At 36.5% G+C, this 21,233-nt stretch overlaps 1 protein-coding gene across 16 annotated transcripts; it reads left to right on the plus strand.

Annotated features, from left to right (window-relative positions):
* The first annotated feature begins 1,771 nt into the window (after nt 1-1,771).
* Nucleotides 1,772-17,947, plus strand: LOC143361328 (putative Rho GTPase-activating protein CG5521). 16 transcript variants are annotated; one of them, XM_076800644.1, is made up of 30 exons: nt 1,772-1,958; nt 2,036-2,235; nt 3,619-3,729; nt 3,955-3,972; nt 4,221-4,392; nt 4,488-4,842; nt 4,933-5,216; nt 5,302-5,596; nt 5,659-6,050; nt 6,121-6,343; nt 6,508-6,715; nt 6,918-7,049; nt 7,443-7,679; nt 8,133-8,323; nt 8,518-8,616; nt 8,690-8,974; nt 9,054-9,179; nt 9,265-9,432; nt 10,233-10,343; nt 10,415-10,573; nt 11,012-11,191; nt 11,255-11,618; nt 11,693-11,841; nt 11,941-12,116; nt 12,192-12,651; nt 12,710-12,996; nt 13,073-13,209; nt 13,501-13,626; nt 14,230-14,250; nt 14,915-17,947. In XM_076800644.1, the coding sequence occupies exons 2-30, from the start codon at nt 2,130-2,132 to the stop codon at nt 15,073-15,075; spliced, it is 5,733 nt and encodes a 1,910-aa protein (XP_076656759.1). In that variant the 5' UTR covers nt 1,772-1,958; nt 2,036-2,129; the 3' UTR covers nt 15,076-17,947. The 16 variants fall into 16 exon arrangements, 15 of the variants coding, with proteins under 15 accessions (XP_076656759.1, XP_076656758.1, XP_076656767.1 ...); XR_013083436.1 differs by having other exon boundaries at nt 1,772-2,235; nt 13,501-13,679; nt 14,915-15,022; XM_076800643.1 differs by having other exon boundaries at nt 1,772-2,235.
* Nucleotides 17,948-21,233: the final 3,286 nt, after the last annotated feature.

Below are 21,233 nucleotides of genomic sequence, written 5' to 3' on the forward strand. Positions count from 1 at the left end.
TTTATTTACTGTCCGTTAACCCTCAGTCAGCGGACCATTCTCGTAACCGTACAGGGTGTTTCGCGTAAGTACGACCCCCAGAATATCTTCTTTAATTTTGACGAGGAAACCAAATTTCTTCAGAGATTGTTTCTTACAGTCGATGCAGGTAGCTTTCATTTTGCATAAAGGTCCGCCAGTCTAATAAAAGAAATTGTCTATATAATTGTTCAAATTTTCGCTATACCGATTTTCTAACGTTGTGTCAATTTATTTTAATTAAAAGAAGACAATTACCGTAATTTCAACTAAAACATTTCAATAAAATTGTACATGCCTGATCTTTGACAGAATGGTTAACAACCCTTAGGTGTACCACGTGTATCACGGGTATCACGGGTGCGTGGTTTGCGAGGCATTTTATGTTTTCTCGAAGGACTATTCTTGGTTTTGTCGTTCAGTTTGTCATCGAAGTGTTTCATATCTTGCAACAGCTGCTCGTATGGTTCTTTCTCCATGTCCGCTAATTCTGAACTGTTTAACATATATTGTACATAGAATGTGTACATGATATTTTATCCAAGATATTTGTTATTCACCTATCGGTAGTCTCAGTACTGCATAGTTTGCAAGTTTCGGTCGCTGCAAGTGCCGCTTTATCTAATCCGTGTTCCTGGAAGACTTTGAACTGATCCTGCCATACTGTTTTCGGTATTTTTGAAGATTGCTCATCACTGTTTTCTTCTCGTAACCGATCTTTACCTGTACGTTACAATAACTCTGAATTGATGTTAATCTGTTGCATTTAACCCCTTTCCGTACGATTTTCTTCGCGACTACAATGATTAGAATTTCTTTATCCTAAACACTAACCGTACCGTGCACAAAATGTCACTGGTATGTCGTTGGTTTATAAAAATTTACAAGACGCCAATTTATTTAAATGCCACACAATTTTTATAATAATATGTACTCGAATGAAGAAATTTACTTAATAATCTCTAATGGCAGCATCTAATGGCGTTACCTGATGATACCCTATATGGCTTTAATGGCGTCTCAGCATCAAAAAATGCCCAAAAGTCTTTCACTTTAAGTCGTTGACTGTAGCTAATCTTTTTATTGAAAGCCAGTTCCATGCAAATTTTATCGGTTTGTGACATAATGTACAATTATAATGCCGCCAAATCTTTTGAATGAACAATCGTCACTTCCGATTGAAATATTCCTAGATTAGAAGACACATGTGAATCGGTGTCTAGTGACTTTCAATACTACTCAGTGGATAACGTAGAATTCGAATGCAAACTATGTAGTTATCATATAAAACAACTGGTTTGGCAAATAACATTTGCAAAATGATATTCCATCTAATAAATTATAGTGTAAAGTTATTTTGCTGTCGTGTTTAATTGAGATAAAGTAAAATTAAATTTTTTATCAAGTTACCATTAGTCGGTAAAACAGTTTAAAGAATTTGTTTAGTGAACTCGAATCCGTTTTGAATTGTTACAGATTATTAGAATCTTTTTTAAGACCTATGAAGATTAAATTTTTTAAATTTGACAGCATCGTAATCCCTTTCTTTCTGTTAAAAATACCTACACGTGTGGCTGTCGGTAACATTAGATGCAGCATATACCAGAAAATCAACGATAACATGAAACTACATTACGCGATTGGTCTATTCCACATTTGGTCTGTGGCGGCAGCTTTCAAAAAAATTCAGTTTCGACATTCGCGAAGTAGCCTGAATTGCTCTTGTAAGTGGTTAATTGAGGTCGAATTGTCTCGACAAACGAGAAACGAAGTATCGTTTTGATAATCGACTCGCGTAGGTGTAATTTTCGAACAAATTTCAAATCGAAGAGGTAAAAGAAACGCATGAATTGTACGGACGATGATGTCATTGCCCCGACAGGTTATGAGCAGTGCGCGGCGAGGATGTCAAGATGGCTGCCACGTACATCTGATCGGAGGTGTGTGCACTCGCGAAATTTGACGCCAAACCGTGATAAAACGAGCTGTGCATTTCAAGTCCCTGACATGTTGACAGTGCGTAGTTAGTCGGCCCGTATCCATGAGGACCACATTGTACTCCATCGATGAAAGTTCTTGTCGTCGCGGCCGGCGGCGGCTCGCATTGAACCATGTTCAGCAAAAAACTACATGTAGACGTCAAAAAGTCAACACTGAAAATTCAGGATGTTAAAAAAGATAGCGCAACTAGGTTCAAGCATCTTAAGATCGTACTAGGTGAGTCAACTATATTCTGTCCACCTCGTCGCATCCTGTAATTAGATGTTTGAACGTTAATTCGGTTCATAGACATTAACCGCGAATAACCAGTTTCCAGCTAATGAACACGAACACGATTAAGGGGGGGCGACAATTTTGTTAGCATTTGCCGCCTACGCGTCAACGCACCGAGACGTTATTAATGTTATCGTAGAATTTCAAGAGTACGTTGAAAATTCGAGTCAACGAATTTTTCTCTTCATCGGAATATATACTCGGTCGTATTTCGTTGTCAGCTGTTATTACGAAGTTACAATACTTTTTTTTTCCTAATGTGTCGCGACACGGTTTAGCAGAATTATACACTATGTAAATTAGAAGTTAGAATCGAGTTAATGTATTTTTCAACGATAATGATCATTATTTGTTGTCTTTGCACTACCGAAGATTTTTTTGTAAAATAGTTTTTATTTTATGAAAACATTGTTAAATTTTTTTTTAAAGAATTACTACAGTCAGCTAGTATACAATTAGAATTACAATAGTCGTAATATTCATAGGTGGTTGGTATCTAATCACCAAACCGCATGACCACATTAACCAATCTACCATGGCCTCCAGTTCTGTCTAATGTTACATTATTATTACGTATAGATAGTAATGTGTGTGTAAATGTAGACACCATAGTTCAATATAATTTTTACACACTATAATATCATTTATGTAGGAATAGTTTAGGAAGGTAAATTAAAAATATTTTGTACAGGATAGCAAAAATAAATTTGAGTTTTGACCTTGAACTCAATATTTATAATATACTAAATATTTAATTAGAACTTATAGGATGATAAACATTGTTGTTATGGTTATACTTAATTACACGTAAATACAGTGTTCATAAAAATACATGAAAACATAGAAGGAAATGTGAACTTCTACCTACTGTATAATATTAGCATAAGACCAGTGATGTCATAGAGATTTCACAGCTCTTTCCATAAGCCAAACTGTTCGCAATAGTACAACTCTGACTTCTTATGTTGGATTGCTACATGTGAAACATTTATTTATAATATCTAAATTACAAATATTACAAAATAGTTGACCATATGATAAATAAATAATATATTGTTGAAATCCTGTAAAAGCAAAACAAATTACCTATCTGTTATCACTTTCTTATCAATTTACTATAAAAATATGCATTTGTATGAATATCTACAGTCTAGGAGCAACACAATAAAATAATTGCAAGAATATTCTATTGTAGATTCCCTAGTAATCAGGATGGAAATAAAAACCATTTAAAATTAACCCAACATAAGAAGAATTCCAGATTTAAATGAATCTTGTGTCTGATTTTCGTATATGTAATGAAAAATGAATGGCATTATGTTACAGAAAATGTGGACACTGATGAAGCAAAAGGATTTTTTGAAGGCAACTTCAGCCATGTCTATTTTATTCTCTACGATTGTTTTGTCTCGGCTGAAGCAAACCTGCGGCAGAGAGGTAAGACTATTTCTAGATATAAACAAATCTAGGTTTAACAATGTAAATTACAACTGCATTGCATATACATGTGGATATGATTGCGATATCTATTTCTATCAGTGCAACCAGATGCAGTTTTATTTATAGAAGTAATGAATGCGTGGAAATTAAATATCATTTTTGTATTACCCCAATATTATAATTATTTTACTATTTGCTTGTTTCTCTCTATTTTGCTGTCAGAACTTTCCTTCCACATTGGTGAGTAAAAGATGGATGAATATATACATACATGTCCCAAGCATGTTGCAGTTTCATTACTCTGATCAGTGTGTCCAGTCTTATAGATATATATCCTTTAGTATAACTAGCATGTGCTTAGGATACTTATGACCCGGTGCTATTTCTATTATTTTTAGTCTTTGTTAATAAAGAATAGGATGAAAATATCATGAAAAATATGATATGTATATATATATATTTAGTAAAAAAAAGTATTTTTCTTATAGTCCATAAAGCACATAGGGAGGAATTGGAGCAGGTGTTGCAGCTCTTAGAGAAAGTTCTGACGCTTCTCCCTGAGCTACTTAATAAGAGATGGCAGTGTCACAGTTTGGCAAGGATTTTGCAAAAACTTTTACACCCTGGTAATAGTTGGAAACTTCGTAGACAAGCTATAAGGTACACAGATAATTTTAATCAATTGTATGCGTTTGCAGAAGTTAGTAAATTTCAATTAAAGTAATGAATATCAAGTAATGGAAAATTTATTTTAGGTATTTCATTTTGTGGTACCAAGCACTCGGCGAAAATGCACCTGAACATATACATCAAATGTTTGCAAGCCTGGTACCAGGGTTTCCACCCCAACAACCATCCCCCTACAAGTCTGAACGTAAGGTGGATGGAAGGAATAAACATGCAAAAGTAATTAGTTCTGATGATAAAGATAAGAAGGAATTTTACGATACACAATTGTCGCAAAGTACTTTCCATGACAATGGTTCAAATCAGAGTCCGGTCACTCCGGTTGACAGCGGACCCATTTTACCGCCGCAAAGTGGGGAAAAGCCTCTTGACAATGAGACTGTTCGATTTTTAGAAGCGTTACTTGAATTTATGGTTACACAGGTACGGATATGTCCACAAAATTTGTTAAAGCATATGTCACATTATTTATTATTATTACACTATTAACGTTGTATTTTCTCTCTAATTGAGGTACAGGTTGTAAAAATAGAATGGCGAGATAAATCTACGCGACAGCACAAGACCTTCCAGTTTTTATTAGAACGTTTTAAAGCTACATACCTTCGTCACATTTGTCCTGAGTTCGACGATAATTTCTCTTTGTACAAACCTAATTTAGAATTGCCTACGATGCGCAAACCAACGAATCAAAGTCAGGATAATTATGTATTGTGTAAAGTTGCGTTGATTAAGTGGGTCGCTAGTTTTACGCATGTTGCTAGAAAAGATGGTCTCTTCGCACATCTTTCACATAGGTATTATAGTTCAATCTTAAAAAGCGAATACCGTACGCCTGTACAGGAGCTTCTTATCTTGTTACACGTCTTTCTTTTTTTTTAGCACAACTCCAAATGAAGAAAACGCGGAGTCGGAACTCCGTCGCGTCTCGGTTACACAAAATTCGGCCGATTCGACTCTGCTGTCTCCTGAATCAACTATATCTCAACAGGAGAATCAAAATCAAGAAGATAATACTGTCTCGGCTGTTACTCTTGTCAGAGAAGTTCTCTACGGTAACAGAGACAACGTGAATTTTGTACATGAATTATATAGACAAGCATTTCTTTTGGACTTCAATCATGCTGGTGCTATTAGAAAGGCTATAGCTGTTTACAAAGATTGGATTCAGATGAATGTAAGTAAACGAATTGAAGTGTTCGTAAAGTAGAACAGTAAAGCAGTTGAGGTTGTTAACAGATTCTTGAATTGTGTTACAAGGAGCTTCCTCCATTCATGCTAGAACCATTGGATACACATAAGGACAGGGACTTGGAAGACAATTTCAAAAAAGATGGGAACGATTTCGACAGAAGTCCATCTGAATCTTATCGTCAAACGCGATTGAGAAATGATTCGTACCTCGGTGCTATACACAGAGAAAATTTGTTTATTAGAGCGGGATTGCAAAATGTTCTACAAGTATTCATCACACAGGCTTCAAATGTATTTTTCTTAGAAAATTATGGACCGAACGCATCTCTGACGCTACTAGAAGAGCAAACAGATAGCTGTAAAAGAGTGTTAAATGTGTATCGTTATGTCGTTATGCATTCTAGACTAGAACCAGGCACTTGGGAACAACTGCTTAGGTATATACATATATATATAATATTTTTTTATACTGGCATTGCATGTTATTAATTTCATCGTTCTTTTTAGGGTATTGCTACAAATCACGTCGCTCGTTTTAAACGAGAAATCGTCTCGACGGAAGGTTCAGGACAGTATCGGTGGCAAACTTGCACCTGCCATATTTCAAACCTTAATTGTTACGTGGATTAAAGCCAACTTAAACGTTGTTATTTCTACCCAGTTGTGGGATCAGTTTCTGGAGGTGTTGACATCTTTGACCCAATGGGAAGAATTAATTCGAGAATGGGCCGTAAGTTAATTGATTATAATTTTAATATAAGTCCCGCAACGACAGTTTGTTTCAACTCATTTCTGAGAAGGAAATAAGTATTTGAAGAAAAAAATTAGTGAAATCAATAAACTTTTTTAAATCAAATGATCTTAAAGATAATCATTTTAATTTTTTTTTTATAGAAAACACTGGATACTTTGACAAGGGTACTTGCTAGGCACGTGTACAATCTGGATCTGAATGATCTACCATTGGATAGACTAAGCGAACAAAAGACTAAAAAGCGTCGCGGTGTCGGAAGTCGTGCTGCGTCTACCGGAAGTGTGCAACCACCGCGCAAAGGAAGTGTTGACCAAGAAAGTCATACAGTCTCGAAAGAAAATGTTATTGGTATAGAACAAAGATAATTTTTTCTTTGAATTGTATTAGATGTACCAATGGGACACCCACTATTTTTTTAGTTTTTTTAACAAAAAAGAAAACAGTAAAAATGAAAATATCCTTCCCGAATTTAACGGAAAATAGTGAACAAGTTGTTGGTACACCTAATAAACTATTTTTAACGACTCTAAATCTCTTTATTCCAAAATAGATCATCCAATGCGAGATTTGAGGAAGGTTCGACCTCTTCCACGTAGTGCAAGCGATAACACGATATACAATGCAAAAGCTCGTTCGAAGCTCCACAGAAACCGTACACACACTGTACACAGTGGTATTCCTGGTAAATATCATAGTTTACAACCGGTTGCTCTCATTCTATATCTCTACCCCTCTCTATTTCGGTTGAGTTCTGGTGACTTTTGCAATTCGGTAGTGCCATCTGTGTTGCTGATAGCGCGTGCAAATTTATTTATAACTGTGTCTCTTACTTTTTCGCTTGGACGCTGACACCGGTTTAAAAATAACCAGTCCAGTGTCAGCCAGACACTTATCTCGTCTCATTCTTTCTCTTCCCTTCATCCCCTTCATTCGCAATACCGTTTCCCCTGTGCTTGCTCTCCTAATTTCAGTCGACGAGCCGTCAAATGAGAACCGCCCTCTAAAGATATACATTTCTTCTCGCTCGTTTGTGGCTTATTTGTGTATTAAGTGTGAACAATTTCCACACGCGCAGTACTCCCCCTATCGATAGAGCAAGACATGGCTCGGTTGCTATCAGGCGGCTCCACATCATCGTCGGGATACACCAGGAAAATGTTGCCCAATAGACGTGCTAAATCCTTGGATAGCCTTGTCATTGTTGATAGTGAACCACCATCGCCGCGTTGCCCGTCTCCAACGCCCAGCAGCGGGGTTGACAGCAACAAAGACAGCCCCATTCAAATTGAAAACATTGATGGCAGTAGCATCGGTAAGTAGACTTGTGGAGCTCTACCCGCATACAATTATAAAAATCAGATATTTTTTTCAAGTGGTAACAGTGTGCGAGCATTTTCACAAACTCCCAACAAAATGTTCATGCTCTGATCTATAATTCATTGATGTAATACTAACAATAATATATTTAATTCGCTCGGAAAATAATTTATTTGTATCATACGCTTTGCTTATATTTCTGCGAATTAACTATGCCCGTGTGTACAGGAACCGTTTTCCCATTTACACGGACGGAATTTTGACGCATTTATTTCATTCACGTTTTACAAATGAATACATATGTGTATGAAATTATTTGTAGCTTTTTGCGTTTGAGATTTTGTTTTCTCGAATTCCTGACTGATTGCGAGCGTGTGAGATGAGAGTATCTTATATATTCATTTCGGTGGAAGAATTTGTACACCAAATGTTTATTATTACTTCACAGACACTAATGACGCATCAGAAAGGAGATCTGTTATGGCAGGTGGTGGAGTTCGGGGATGGCTGCCCGATGTGGCAGTGGTACTATGGAGACGTATGCTGTCAGCATTAGGGGATGTAAATAACATTCAAGATCCCATTCTTCATGGTCAAGTAATGGATTACCTTGTGCAGCTAACACAAACACTCGTAAAAGTTAGTATCTATTACATTATACGAGTTGACATAATTATTAATCCTCTTGGTTGACATGGACGTGATATTTCGCGTCGAAAATCGCGAAATATTATGTCCATAACATTACACGAACAACGAGATATCTTGTCCATGCCAACGAAGAGGTGAAGCTATTGTAACTTAAGTAAATGTTACTCTTTTGTGTCGAATAGATTCGTTTAAACCAAGGCGTGTCTGGAGACAATCAAGCGACCCCTCCAGCTCCAGAACTCATACCACCGTTAACAGTGATTGCCCCTTGGTGTTTCAAGGTTGTTAATAATTATGAAATATAACGTACTGAAAGAGGATGCAACGCTAATCGAGCAAATTATGTGCTTGCAGGCGATACAGCTACCTGACCAGTACGAAGTTGGCAAACTAGCAGCATACCGTTTGATCTGTCTTTTAACGATCCAGCCACAGGATATCAGTTTACCAAAACAACACTTGACTCTGTTTTATCGTGCAGTTCACAACGGTATCGTCAGCAACGATAGTAAAGTGTTGCACGTGCTTGTTAAGTATACGGGACCGAGATTATTCAGTTTGAATCTTCCCGGTTCCAGTCTATTGATTTTGGACTACATTCACGCTGCTAATGTGATACTAAGCAGTCAGGACATTGGGGTACTGTAAAAATTGCATATTTTAATTTTACGATAATATTATGCATAATTATAGAAATATAAATAATGAACGATTATAGGCGCCGAGGACAGAAGCTGTCTCAATAATTGGATCTTTATTGTCATTGCCTGCCACTACAATCAAATTACCTGTTCTGCAACCCACTGCAACAGATATTGTAACCATGACGTGTCCAGACGCAAAAGTAATTGGATATAGTGACCTGAATTTATACGCACATTGTATATATAAATATATATGTATGTATTACATGAATCGTTTTATTTTAGGAACATATAATCACGATACTCCTAAGAAGTTGTAGACGTGAACCGACCGGTATTGCAAGATGCGTAGCGCTCTCAAGTATCGCCATTTTCGTTTACAGAGAACTATGCCACAAAAATCAACACCCGAGAATTCCAGAATCCGTTACGGTCCTTCTTCTAGCGCTACGGGTGAGCCTCTTGAGTCTGTTACCGGTAGCAAAAACACATTTTGTTCGATCAGTTTTATTTTTTAATTTAGAAGAATCTGCATGTATATACATATATATTTATTTAAATTAGATAATATTAGTTTGCACTTGGGACATATCTTTTCAGTAAAATAGTGTGCGCTATGTAGTATATTAATAGAATTTTTAGTTGCAATCTCTTAGGTGGATTTACCTAACAATATTTCCGTTAAGTGTAGTAAATGTCATAGTAGTAGTGAAAAATTCAGTATCTCTTCCACTGAGTCTGATTGACAGCGGATACAAGGGGCAGAGCGTCGCAGAGCTGGTTTCTGTTTCCCCTTAATGGATCAGGTAGTTTTTCTTGGATTAACAAACTTTTGTCGAGTCCCTTATTATGTGTTGTTACAGTATTTACCTGTCGACTGATGTCTACGTGTCTTCTTTAAGGATGTTGTCAACATTGCATGGTTTTATTGCACGAACATGTGTCTGTATAATGTCCACCAATATTTTAGTGTTCGATCTTATTTATCCCCATATATTAGTGATTAACGTACTTTCTGTTTAATACTAATTAACGTAGTGCCAACAAAAACATGTTAATACTAGAAGTATCAGACAAAACAATTTAAAATGAATTTCTTTTTTTATCCTGCGGTTATTGAACATACAAAAAATTATTAAGTGTATTGTTTGTGTGTGTATTATAAAAAATGTACACGTGTCACTGGTTGGTACTTCTAGTGTTAGTTGTATATAAACGTATCGAACTCAAAAATTATGCTTTTCATTATTTAGGCCAGTCACGCCACTGTTGCCCAAGTGGCGTGTGATTCTCTTCTGCTATTATGTGATAAAGCTGATATCCTCTTGGAATTGTATCCGAATGTGCCATCGAAGATAATTCAGGTGCGTGTCGTCAGAGAATTTGATTAAAAATTAAATGTTGGTCTGTATATAATTGTGTATTTTCGTTTCAGATATTGTCAGAAACGCTTGGATATATGAGTACACGAGACAGACGCGGTCAATTGATAATATCAATGTTGTTCTGTTTGGGTGAATGGGCTATGCATCTAGGTCCAAGCGTCTTATTACGCGTGTTTCAGGGAAAACCATTGTTAATGACGTTATTCAATGTTAGTATCTTGCGTATGTGTAAGGCAATTGATAATTCTATGTTATCTTCAGGGGTGTGCAAGATCCTGAAAATATCGGGTCGAGAATTTTTTTGGGACGGGTCCTGAAGCCATTTCGGGGATTAAAAATACCGTGATTCCCGAGAATTTCGAAAAGTACGTTTCGAGACTATAATATAGTCTCTATACACATTATCTATAGTTTAGGTCGCGTATTCACCAACATTGTGATATCGGTTTTAAACTCCTTAAGCAAAATATCCGAAGCCATGGTTGCATCAAATAAAACTAGTCCGAAATGTCGTACAGGTTCTCGAAATTCTTGAAAAACTAGAGGTTTTCAATCTCCGACATACATACTTTCGGAACCCAACATTTTCAGGTTACCGCACACTCGTAATTATCTTATATAAATAATCTGGAATGCTATGCTCGCAGGTCTTGGACAATATAGTACAAGACAAAGGTGGTAAAGGTTTATCACAGTCAAGCAGAAATCACGAAGACGAAGACGATGATTTCGATCCTGACATTACTTTGGACAATCTGGCTGACGAAACGTCCATAAAATCACCTCGTAGAGGCAGTATTCAGTCTGTTCAGCTGGCAGCAAAAATGGTAAAACATTATAGACCGTTCTCTTTCCAGAGCATTAGTTTTATAGCATAATTAAAATTATAGGTAATGATGCATTTAATAAATCATTTGGGGCACTTCCCGATGGGCATTGGAGCAGCCCGATTGTCGTCACTGGTCGTCGAATTGGATGATGTGCCAGGAATCGACGGTGACGAGTTGTCATCCGCTATCTTTCACGCTCCAAACATGCAGTTATTAATGTTATCAAATTCCGTGATAATGTCGCTCGTTGAATTGGCAGCTCTGGATGCGCCCGGAGGTGGTGTCACGGCTGGGTTAACAACAGCACCATCGTTGGTCCGAGTTTTGTTAAGAGATTTGGCAGGGAAAGCTTCATGGGACAGTTCTATCTTATACAGTCAACCATCCGTTGACGATGATATTCCGATAGCATTTACAAAGCATGGTAATAGAGATATTTCGTATTAATTCGGTTGCTACAGCTTGATTTCAGTTTAATACAAATCCATTCTATTTTAGTTGAATGGAAAACAAAGCCACACAGCGAGGATTTGAGCAGCGTTATAACGTCTCAAACGTGTACTCCTCGACATACTGTGCGACATCGTGAACCTCATGTATTACCTACGTTCGCGAACGGTGCGAGTGATATGGATAACTTAGATGATGTAAGCTTTAATATTTTTAAATAACTCGTCGATCGAATTAAAATAATAATAACAATGTCTTATGATTATATACTTAATACTTAACGTTTCTATATTCAGCTCTTACAGTACATAGGACACACAAGTCCAGAAGTATTAACCAATCCAGAAATAGCACTTAATGAACCAGCAAATCCTCCCCAAGGCTACTACCTCGAAAGCGAAACTATTGCAACCATTCTCAGTCAGAGGAACGCAGAACAAGAGCATATCAACAATTGGAGTCAGCATATTAGGTATATTGTGTCTCGATAAAACTGGTCATTCTTGATTCTATTCGCTATTATCTAATATTATTATTATTATTTTAGCATGTGTGCCTCAGCAATAAGTCCGCCTTCATGTCGTCCACCTCCAGCACCGTTTCATCACTGCCGCCTTCTCTTTTCGCATTTGGGTCTATCCGGTTGGGAACAACGTAGAAAATTGCATTTACTCTCGAAAAATGAGAAGCTGTTACGAGAATTGCGGAATCTCGATAGTCAACGGTCCAGGGAAACGCATAAAATAGCAGTGATCTATGTCAGTCAAGGACAGGAGGATAAGAACTCTATATTGAGCAACGTCACTGCTAGCAAAGAATATGAGAGCTTCATCGCTAGATTGGCCTGGGAAGTCGAGCTTGAGTCCCATACGGGTTTTCTCGGTGGTCTTGTGCCTGGAAAAGCGTCTGGTGTCACAGCACCGTATTTTGCTACATCCTTTACTGAAATTCTTTTTCATGTAGCAACAAGGATGCCTTCAGACAGTCCTGAAAGTTTATTGCAGAAGGTAACTACTATTTAATGCAAATAAACCGAGGAAATACCTTACGGTGAAATTGTTTCAGACTCGTCACCTTGGTAACGATGAAATTCACATAGTCTGGTCCGAACACTGGAGAGATTATCGTAGGGATATCATACCAACTGAATTTTGTGATGTTTTAATAGTAATCTATCCGTTGCACAATAACTTGTACAGAATACAGATCTCTCGAAAACCCGAAATTCCATTTTTTGGGCCATTGTTTGACGAATGTATTGTGGAGGACAAAGTTTTGCCGGGGTTAGTGAGAACAACGGCTCTGGCAGCGAGTAGAGCAAAACGATCTACGCTCACGTTGTATCAGCATTAGTGAGTACACCATTTTTCGGTGTGACCATTATAATTAAACTACTTTTAATTACTTGGTAATATAAAAACATTACAGTTACGAGGAGAGAGCGAGGTCCATCGACACTGTCATGAGAAATCACAAAGAAGCTACAACGTTCGAGGAGTTCACAGCCAACGTGTACTCCCCGGTACAACCACCGAGTCCGTTCAGTGGGGCCTCCTCCGTATCTGGTTAGTTTATCTATTATATGTTAGTACGAAGACAATCCGTAGAACTCTTTATACATATACACATTTTATAGAAACATTCCAGTTCAATCTAGAGGCATAGCCACACGCGCAGATCGTGTTTATTTGCAGTTTAATTCAATGCACACAGTTCTCATTGTTCATAGCAGCCCCGAGACATAGATTTCTCTCTAGAATGTACGATAAATGCTCAACAGCGAACCCCCTTTTCAATAGTCTTCTGCATGATACACCGATTGTTTATTATTATTATTATCAATATCACACTGTCAGGATCTACAACAAGCGTGCAATCCACAGCATCGTCAAACCTCGCAGCAGCGCTTATAGATTCGCATCAGGGTCGATCCGGACTGCGAAGTTCATCAGCGGCAAGCAGTGATAATCGCGCGAATAGAGGTGACTAATTCAGTCCACTAACCCCCACCCACCTTGTAACACCATCCGACAAGGTAGTATTATAATTTATTTATTTTTTTTCCTTTGCTGTTTACGTTCTATCTATACGAAGTGTATCCTTTGTTTACTCTTTTTCCTATAGACTATATCTGGTAGTGGTTCTATATGTTATAATATGTTAGTACTTACTACAGACGTCTACATTGTCCTTGAGTCTAGTCAAACAGAAACTCTAAGCTATTTAATTCTATGATCATACAGTCACTCATAATGAAATTCGTGCATAATGTATCGACGGACGTTTTAGTTAAGTTTAGTAGGAGGATAACAATTTTTGTGAAAATCCTTAATCTATTACTAAATTAGTTAGCTTAAATATCCATTGATACACACTGCGATTTTCACTGTGAGTGACGGTGCCTCTATCTTTTTCCAAACATCACACGATTTACTCAAACTTTACTGAACTCTGAAATAATTACAATATGCTTAGCATACGGTCAGAAATATATCCCTTCAAAGACAAGATTGGATAAAAATATATTACAAACGCTCTTTGTTTAATATGTTTAACATGTTTCTTAATTATATTTTTGTTAACAGTCTTACACAATCTATTCAGAGGTAAAATTCCCTTTCTATGTGCATATTAGGCATAGACCTATACAGTTTCCTTCTACTCATATCTCATTACATACGCCAGTTTTGTTCATATTGCTTTATAGATAGAGAATACAATACTATGTTCATACATATAGCATTTTAGAAGTGTGTTAGTAGTTGACACTAAAAGTGTTGTTATAACTTTCACAAGTCAATGAATTTTTGAAACTGTACACAGCATTCTATGTTGTAACTAGCTTCTTGCAAAATGTGTGAATGTTTTTATTTAAAAATTCAACCATCTTATCCTCTTCACAGCCTGGAAAGTCAAATATGTAAATATTTTACACCAGATTTAATCGCAAAAATATCTACACGCTATCATGGTGTTTTGTGTCTAGAGTGCTTGTTTTATTTTTAAGAAAATGTCAAATAATTGCTACTGTTATTTAAAATTCATTTCACATAATACATTTTTTTAACGATTATACATATACATAGCATAAGAGTACTTTGTTATGATTAGATTTGGTTTAGCAAATTGCATGTTTACTTTTAGTACCATGTATCTACTTCCACGTGTTAATTGAATTGCATTTTTAGCTACACACGTAATCGTTTAGCTTGACTTAAATTTGGCAAATACAACGCCAACGAAAGTAAGTCTTCCTTGTCTTGTTTTTAGTGTCTGATGGAAGCAGAGTATGGTTCAGCAATGACACCCCAGATAGTACTGCACTTCATGGAATTTCACCTAGACCTGTAAAAAAGATGTCGTTCAAGACTGGACAGAAGCAGAGGGCAAGCACTCAACCCACGCCCCCCGATAGTCCAAGATATAAATAAGGAATTTTATATCAATACCGTAAACAAAAAGAACACTTTTTGCACAAGAGGTTGTTTCAAAAGAGTATCCCTGAAATTGTAATTTAAGAGAATTCTTTAAAATGCTAATTAACACAATGCGTTACGATACTACATTATACAGGAAGGTGACCCGCTGTTCTCTGCATTAAAGATGGTAAAGTTCGTTAGAATTGAATATGACGGGTTAAGTGTTGCCAGTCATTTTGAATGTTGTCTTTATAAGGGGTCATCGAATATATCTGATTAGTCTTAGCGTTTTCTGTTTTCCGTCCTTAGGTTTAATTTTTATATTAAATGTACAGATCGTTGTTTATTTGTTGCAACGTGAATAATTAATTTATTGGAGCATAAACATATACGAGAGGATTTAACGGACATAGGTAATACAATAGCGGAACTGTATTTGTTATATACACATTTATTAGTGTCGTCATGACAGCTACTTTTCATTGTACAGTACATTTTTAAGATCAGTTTATCCTCGTACTTGAAACTAAGTAAGCTTAAATAATTCTATCGATTAAAAAAGCTTCTATATCTTAATTTATATTACGAGCTCCTCGATGTTACACACATGCCTTCGTAAGGAATAATTTTTTAATTTCCTGTAATTGTAATGGATGATAAGAGAACATAATTATTACAATAATCACAGAATGCATCTATGAGAGTGTTGATAAGAATCAAATGTTATTTTTTAATGTCAACATGTTTTACATGTCAGCGTGTCACGTGTTTCTTAATACTATAATAAGTTGTACTTGAACGTTACGTATCACGTTGGCCGAATTTCTTTAAATTATTTTCAAACAACTACATTCCATGTCCGCCTATCTTTTCTACACTTCACATTCATTCTTTAATCATTTGCGAATAAATTTCCTTTTTCTTTTTTTTTGTTAACACATTTCGAAGAAGTCGAAGCATTCCATTGTACGTTTTCTATTTGATTTCGACGATTGGAAAGAAATCTTGTTAGAGTCTACGTGTTACCAGAACAGACAGTGTCTTAGTTACATGTACATTGTGTAGTGAAAGAGATAAAATTAGGGAACAGTTCTGTTGTCATACCAAAGTTACAGGTACTTGGTGCTTTATAATACTCGAGACATATAAGTATTTTAAATAATGTGTCAAAATGTGTTATTTCTGAGGAACAGTAAATCTAAAGAGAAAAGAATAACGAAATCAAGAGATGTTTCAAAAGCGAAAGAGAAATAAAGTTACGTGAGCATAAAACATTTTTGCTTTAGAGAAAGATTTGTCTTAATACACACAGTGATAATAATCAAAGTATTAAATATATTATTGGTCGCTGTCAATATGAACAGAGTGTTAGAGAAAATAATATACATATATTGTGGCGAATATATAAATATATATATATTCAAATTGAGATTGTAATAGATAACAAAAAAGAAAGAAAAAGATCACAAGATTCGAGTTTTTTTACCATTTTGAGGATTATCAAGAGACCGCATTAAAAAATGTAGGTGTTAGCAACGAAGATATAGGTGAATAATTACCGATGCGCAGACCATGGCCAAAGCAGCATTATTTTTTCACTAATTTATAACGAAGTAGTAATTGAGAAGAGCCGTGTATATGTATTGTACATAAATTGTTACGCTCGCGAATGACCTCGAGGTCACTGAGCGAAAAAATTATTCTCTGCGATATTATGTCGCTACACTAACTAAAACAAGAAAAAAGAAAAGATATTGGTCTATATATGTACGTATATTCGATATATACACATAAACGAAGGGAAAAAGAACTTATTACAGTCTTACATAAGGATGCTTCTACGAATCGTATCTAAACAGTGTACTTAATTAACTGTCTTCATTAGTACCATTAAAATAACTACTTGCTATTATTTATGTTATAAATATACAAATTGCTGTTAACATTATTAATATAGCTTTCAACTATTTTTCTTACTGAACTCGTGCAAACGAATGAATCCACAGTCAATAATGCCGCATAAAATTGCATTATCAATTTTGTTCCCATTTTTAAATATCAACAGCTTGAGATGATGAATAATGGCGGTGGTTCTTTATTTTCCACGACTCGAGGTAGAGAAATGTACAAATGACATGAGTTTATAATTCTCCTTCTTCTGTATAACTGAGTGTTAATGTATGAAGTGTAAAAGTTAATGGTGTTACTATCGTATATCTCTGTAATTAAGTGTAATACCAAAATTTCTTGATAGGTAACTGAGCCTCTTTTAAGGTAACTTTTAATAGTAAAACTGTTCTGTAGCATTTAATCACAGAGATTTGTAATTGTAACATATTTAATTTTGTACCATCCATGTATGTACAGCAGTCGTTTTATGCATAATATGAGAAAAACTATACATATTGATCATATCTGATCGTGCGGGTCTTATTGTATTAATCAGGCGTGTCTGATTATATATAATTTTCTGTTCGTAAATACTTAATGCGTTTCAATTGTTTCAATTATTTAGCCCAATGAGAACAGTGGAATTTAGAGTTTTGTAGTATTACAGATGGCTCTTGAACTAATCAATAGATATCCTAATATCTCTAACAAAAAATTTTTGCTGTAAAGTCTGTATCATTGAATCCGGAGTCTGTAAAGAAGTATTTGCAGAATTTACAGCATCATAGGGCAGAGTAGAAATCGGCTAGAAAATCGTATTGGACGCGTTAGTTAGTCCTCTGTAGAGAGTGATGTACGGAATTGATCCAAAAAACACGTTGCTCTTCTATAACTGGAATTCGTTGCCCAAAGATTTCTCTGATATTATATTAATTGTACACATTTCTTCGATGGAATGTACATTTTATTGCACAATAAAATTGTGATGAATTAATCGTAAGAAACTTCCATAGTTTTTCCACAGAGGAAATGAAGAGTGCTCACGTTAGGGTGTTGAGTACAGCTACCTTTTCAGATTCAACGTTTTAGAATGGAACAGAACCTACATAATTTTTTAGCGTGGAATAGAACTTTTACTAAGCCTGTGGCATAAATCGGAACCAGCTTCACTTTTGTCTCGCGTCCGCGAGAATCTAGAGCACCTATCATTTCTGTGTTACATCCTACATATCATATGCGGATACTTGTTACCAATTGCCTTCGATTCTACCACAAGGTAACGCTGACTTTAAATAACTGCACGTTATCATATGCGATAACATGGTTACCGACGCGCAATCCACATCAAATGTAAACATTTATATTTTATTTTAACACATCATTTCATGTAACTATTGACAATGAATAAATAAAGACAATGTAATAAAAAGACGTATCTGCATATTTAATTATTGAACCCTCAATTTTCCCGAACTCCCTACTTCAGTTGAGTTATACTACTGAATTTCCAAGATGTTTCGAGTTTTCGAGCCACCTCTTCCAATATCATATTCCCCTAATATAAAGTTCAATTACTCGAAAAATTTCAAACGTTTGGCTTGTCGTTGACTTGTACTACTGAAATGTCGAAAATTTTCGAGCGTTTGGCTTGACGTTGACTTGTACTACTGAAATTCGGATACCTCCTTCGATATCATGTTCTCCTAATACAAAAGTGAAATTTTCGAAAATTTTCGACATTTTTCGGAAAATTTCGTCCGTCTGACTTGTCGTTGACTCGTACTACTGAAATTCGAAAAATTTCGAGCGTCTGGCTTGACGTTGACTTGTACTACTGAAATTCGGATACCTCCTTCGATATCATGTTCTCCTAATACAAAAGTGAAATTTTCGAAAATTTTCGACATTTTTCGGAAAATTTCGTCCGTCTGACTTGTCGTTGACTCGTACTACTGAAATTCGAAAAATTTTCGAGCGTCTGGCTTGACGTTGACTTGTACTACTGAAATTCGGATACCTCCTTCGATATCATGTTCTCCTAATACAAAAGTTAAATTTTCGAAAATTTTCGGAAAAATATCGGCCGTCTGACTTGTCGTTGACTCGTACTACTGAAATTTCGAAAATTTTCGAGCGTCTGGCTTGACGTTGACTTGTACTACTGAAATTCGGATACCTCCTTCGATATCATGTTCTCCTAATACAAAAGTAAGGAGAACATGATAGCAAAGGAGGTGGCACGAAATTCAGTAGTATAAGTCAACGACAAGTCAGACAATCGGAAATTTTCAGAAAATTTTCGAAAAATTTGCACTTTTGTATTAGGAGAACATAACAGCAAAAGAAGTGGCACTAAATTTTCGCGCCAATTTCAAAAATTTTATTTTTCCCGAAGTTTTCGAAGACTCAATTTAATTGTAATATGGAATATTCATGTCCAAGGTGAAGAAAGAAGAACACATTGACCGTTGTAACTAATATTCTTTATTTTTCACTAAATAAACTACAATGTAAACGTGTACAATACAAAATAGAACAAAACCGAATTAAAATGTAGAATGGTATGGGCCGTCTCGTATGCAGGTCGAGTGGTAGCATACAGGTGATTGTGGCTGGTACCATGTGCAGTGTTGACGAGTATTTCTTCTCTTTCTGATGACTAATTTGATACTTTCTACCTGAAGATTACTGGCAGCCTTCTTTCCTGGCCTGAGAACTACTGAACGCGAAAGATGCCCGCAGGAACTTAAAGAGGCAGCCGCGCGAAGTAGCGTTGGGTAGATCTTGAATTGTAGCTCTGATAATTTTTTTGGTTACTCAACTCGTGAACTATGACACAAAAACAGTGAAAAAATCCAACTGAAGTAAATTCATGTAGAATTAAATTAAAATACACAAGTTTTGTAACTAGCAAGTCTTAAATTCTAATTTACAATGTTAATGCAAATTCTAAACGAGCAGCTATTAGCTCGATATTATTTTCTATTTGTAAGATACTAGAAGTTCTAACAAACAGAGAACAATACCGATTGCCCAGGTCTCACCACGAGGAGGTTGCTGCACAAGAGACCCGAAAGGAAGCCAGAAGGAATTCAATACGCTTCCTTCTGACTCCCTTTCTTACAACGACGATTTATAATCTTGCAAACTAAATTTCGCAGATCGCTAAATGGAAAAGATTACTTTTCCACAGAAAGAAAAGTTCACTTTTCCATTTAACGTATGTCGAGTAATTATTGCGGGAGAAAGGTGTAAATCGGAGAAGAAGTCTCCGATCCACGGGGGATCAAGAACGAATCAGGCAGAAGGCTCTGATTCTTTCAAAGCGAGAAACAAAACGGAACCAGAGCAGAAGGCTCTGGTTCAAGGGTTACGCGACGCGTACAATGCTTACAAGCTATCTGCCGACCAGTACGGTACCCGACGCTTCCTCACAGAGAACGATGGCCAGGGACGCCTCCACCTTTTGGTAGATCAACCTAACCCCAACTACCCGCCACGAGCAACGCTGACGCAACAAGGCGACGGAAAGACTTATGAGGAATGAAACCCCTGCTCCCGGCGCGAGTCACGCCAGCGTCGACATGACTTAGGCAGACAATTTTACGAAGGAAGGGTTCTACCTGGCGAGTACTGCTCCCTGACCATCAATTCTCAGTGCATCCACGTCGAATATCGCAACGTGGACCGGTTCAAAACTAGCAAGCAAGGTCCGACACAGCCTTCTGCTGTGTCAGAGTTAACAATCGGGTCGAGCAAAGTGAATTTAGGGCAATAATTACTCGACATAATTACAACGACGATCAACTATCTTAATAACTAATGTACGCACGCAAGTCGAGCAATTATTGTGGGCAAAAATCACTGGCACAGCAGAAGGCTGTGACCCAAATCAACAAGCGAATTTAACAAAATGAATCTATTACAATAATTACTCGACAACTAATACTAACTTACAAATAAAACGGCGTCTTCTTTCAATTCGGCGCCTTCGGTCGATGCGTTGTTTTCGGTGGATGATAAATAAGACCAGCTGTCCTACACCAGCTGAAGCAGACAAATCATAATTAGTCTCAATTCAATGCAGGAACAAAAATAGAAGAATACGATGAATAGGAGAAGAATGATGAGAAGAAACGATGAGAATAAAGAAACGACGAGATACAAACTCTAAACCCCGTACACGAGTACGGCCTACCTAATATGCACAAGAGTGCGAATCTACCAGCTCACGAGAGCCAACCTAATACCAGCTCACGAGAGCCAAGCTAACCCCGCAC

The sequence above is a fragment of the Halictus rubicundus genome, chromosome 15, assembly GCF_050948215.1.
Source record: "Halictus rubicundus isolate RS-2024b chromosome 15, iyHalRubi1_principal, whole genome shotgun sequence".
NCBI classification, from domain to species: Eukaryota; Metazoa; Arthropoda; class Insecta; order Hymenoptera; family Halictidae; genus Halictus; species Halictus rubicundus.

Coding starts and splice junctions, on each gene's coding strand:
- LOC143361328 (XM_076800643.1), top strand. CDS start 2,130: ATGTTCAGCAAAAAACTACATGTAGACGTCAAAAAGTCAACACTGAAA. Junction 7,680..8,132: donor CATTGATGGCAGTAGCATCG/GTAAGTAGACTT, acceptor ATTACTTCACAG/ACACTAATGACGCATCAGAA. Junction 9,180..9,264: donor TGACGTGTCCAGACGCAAAA/GTAATTGGATAT, acceptor GTTTTATTTTAG/GAACATATAATCACGATACT.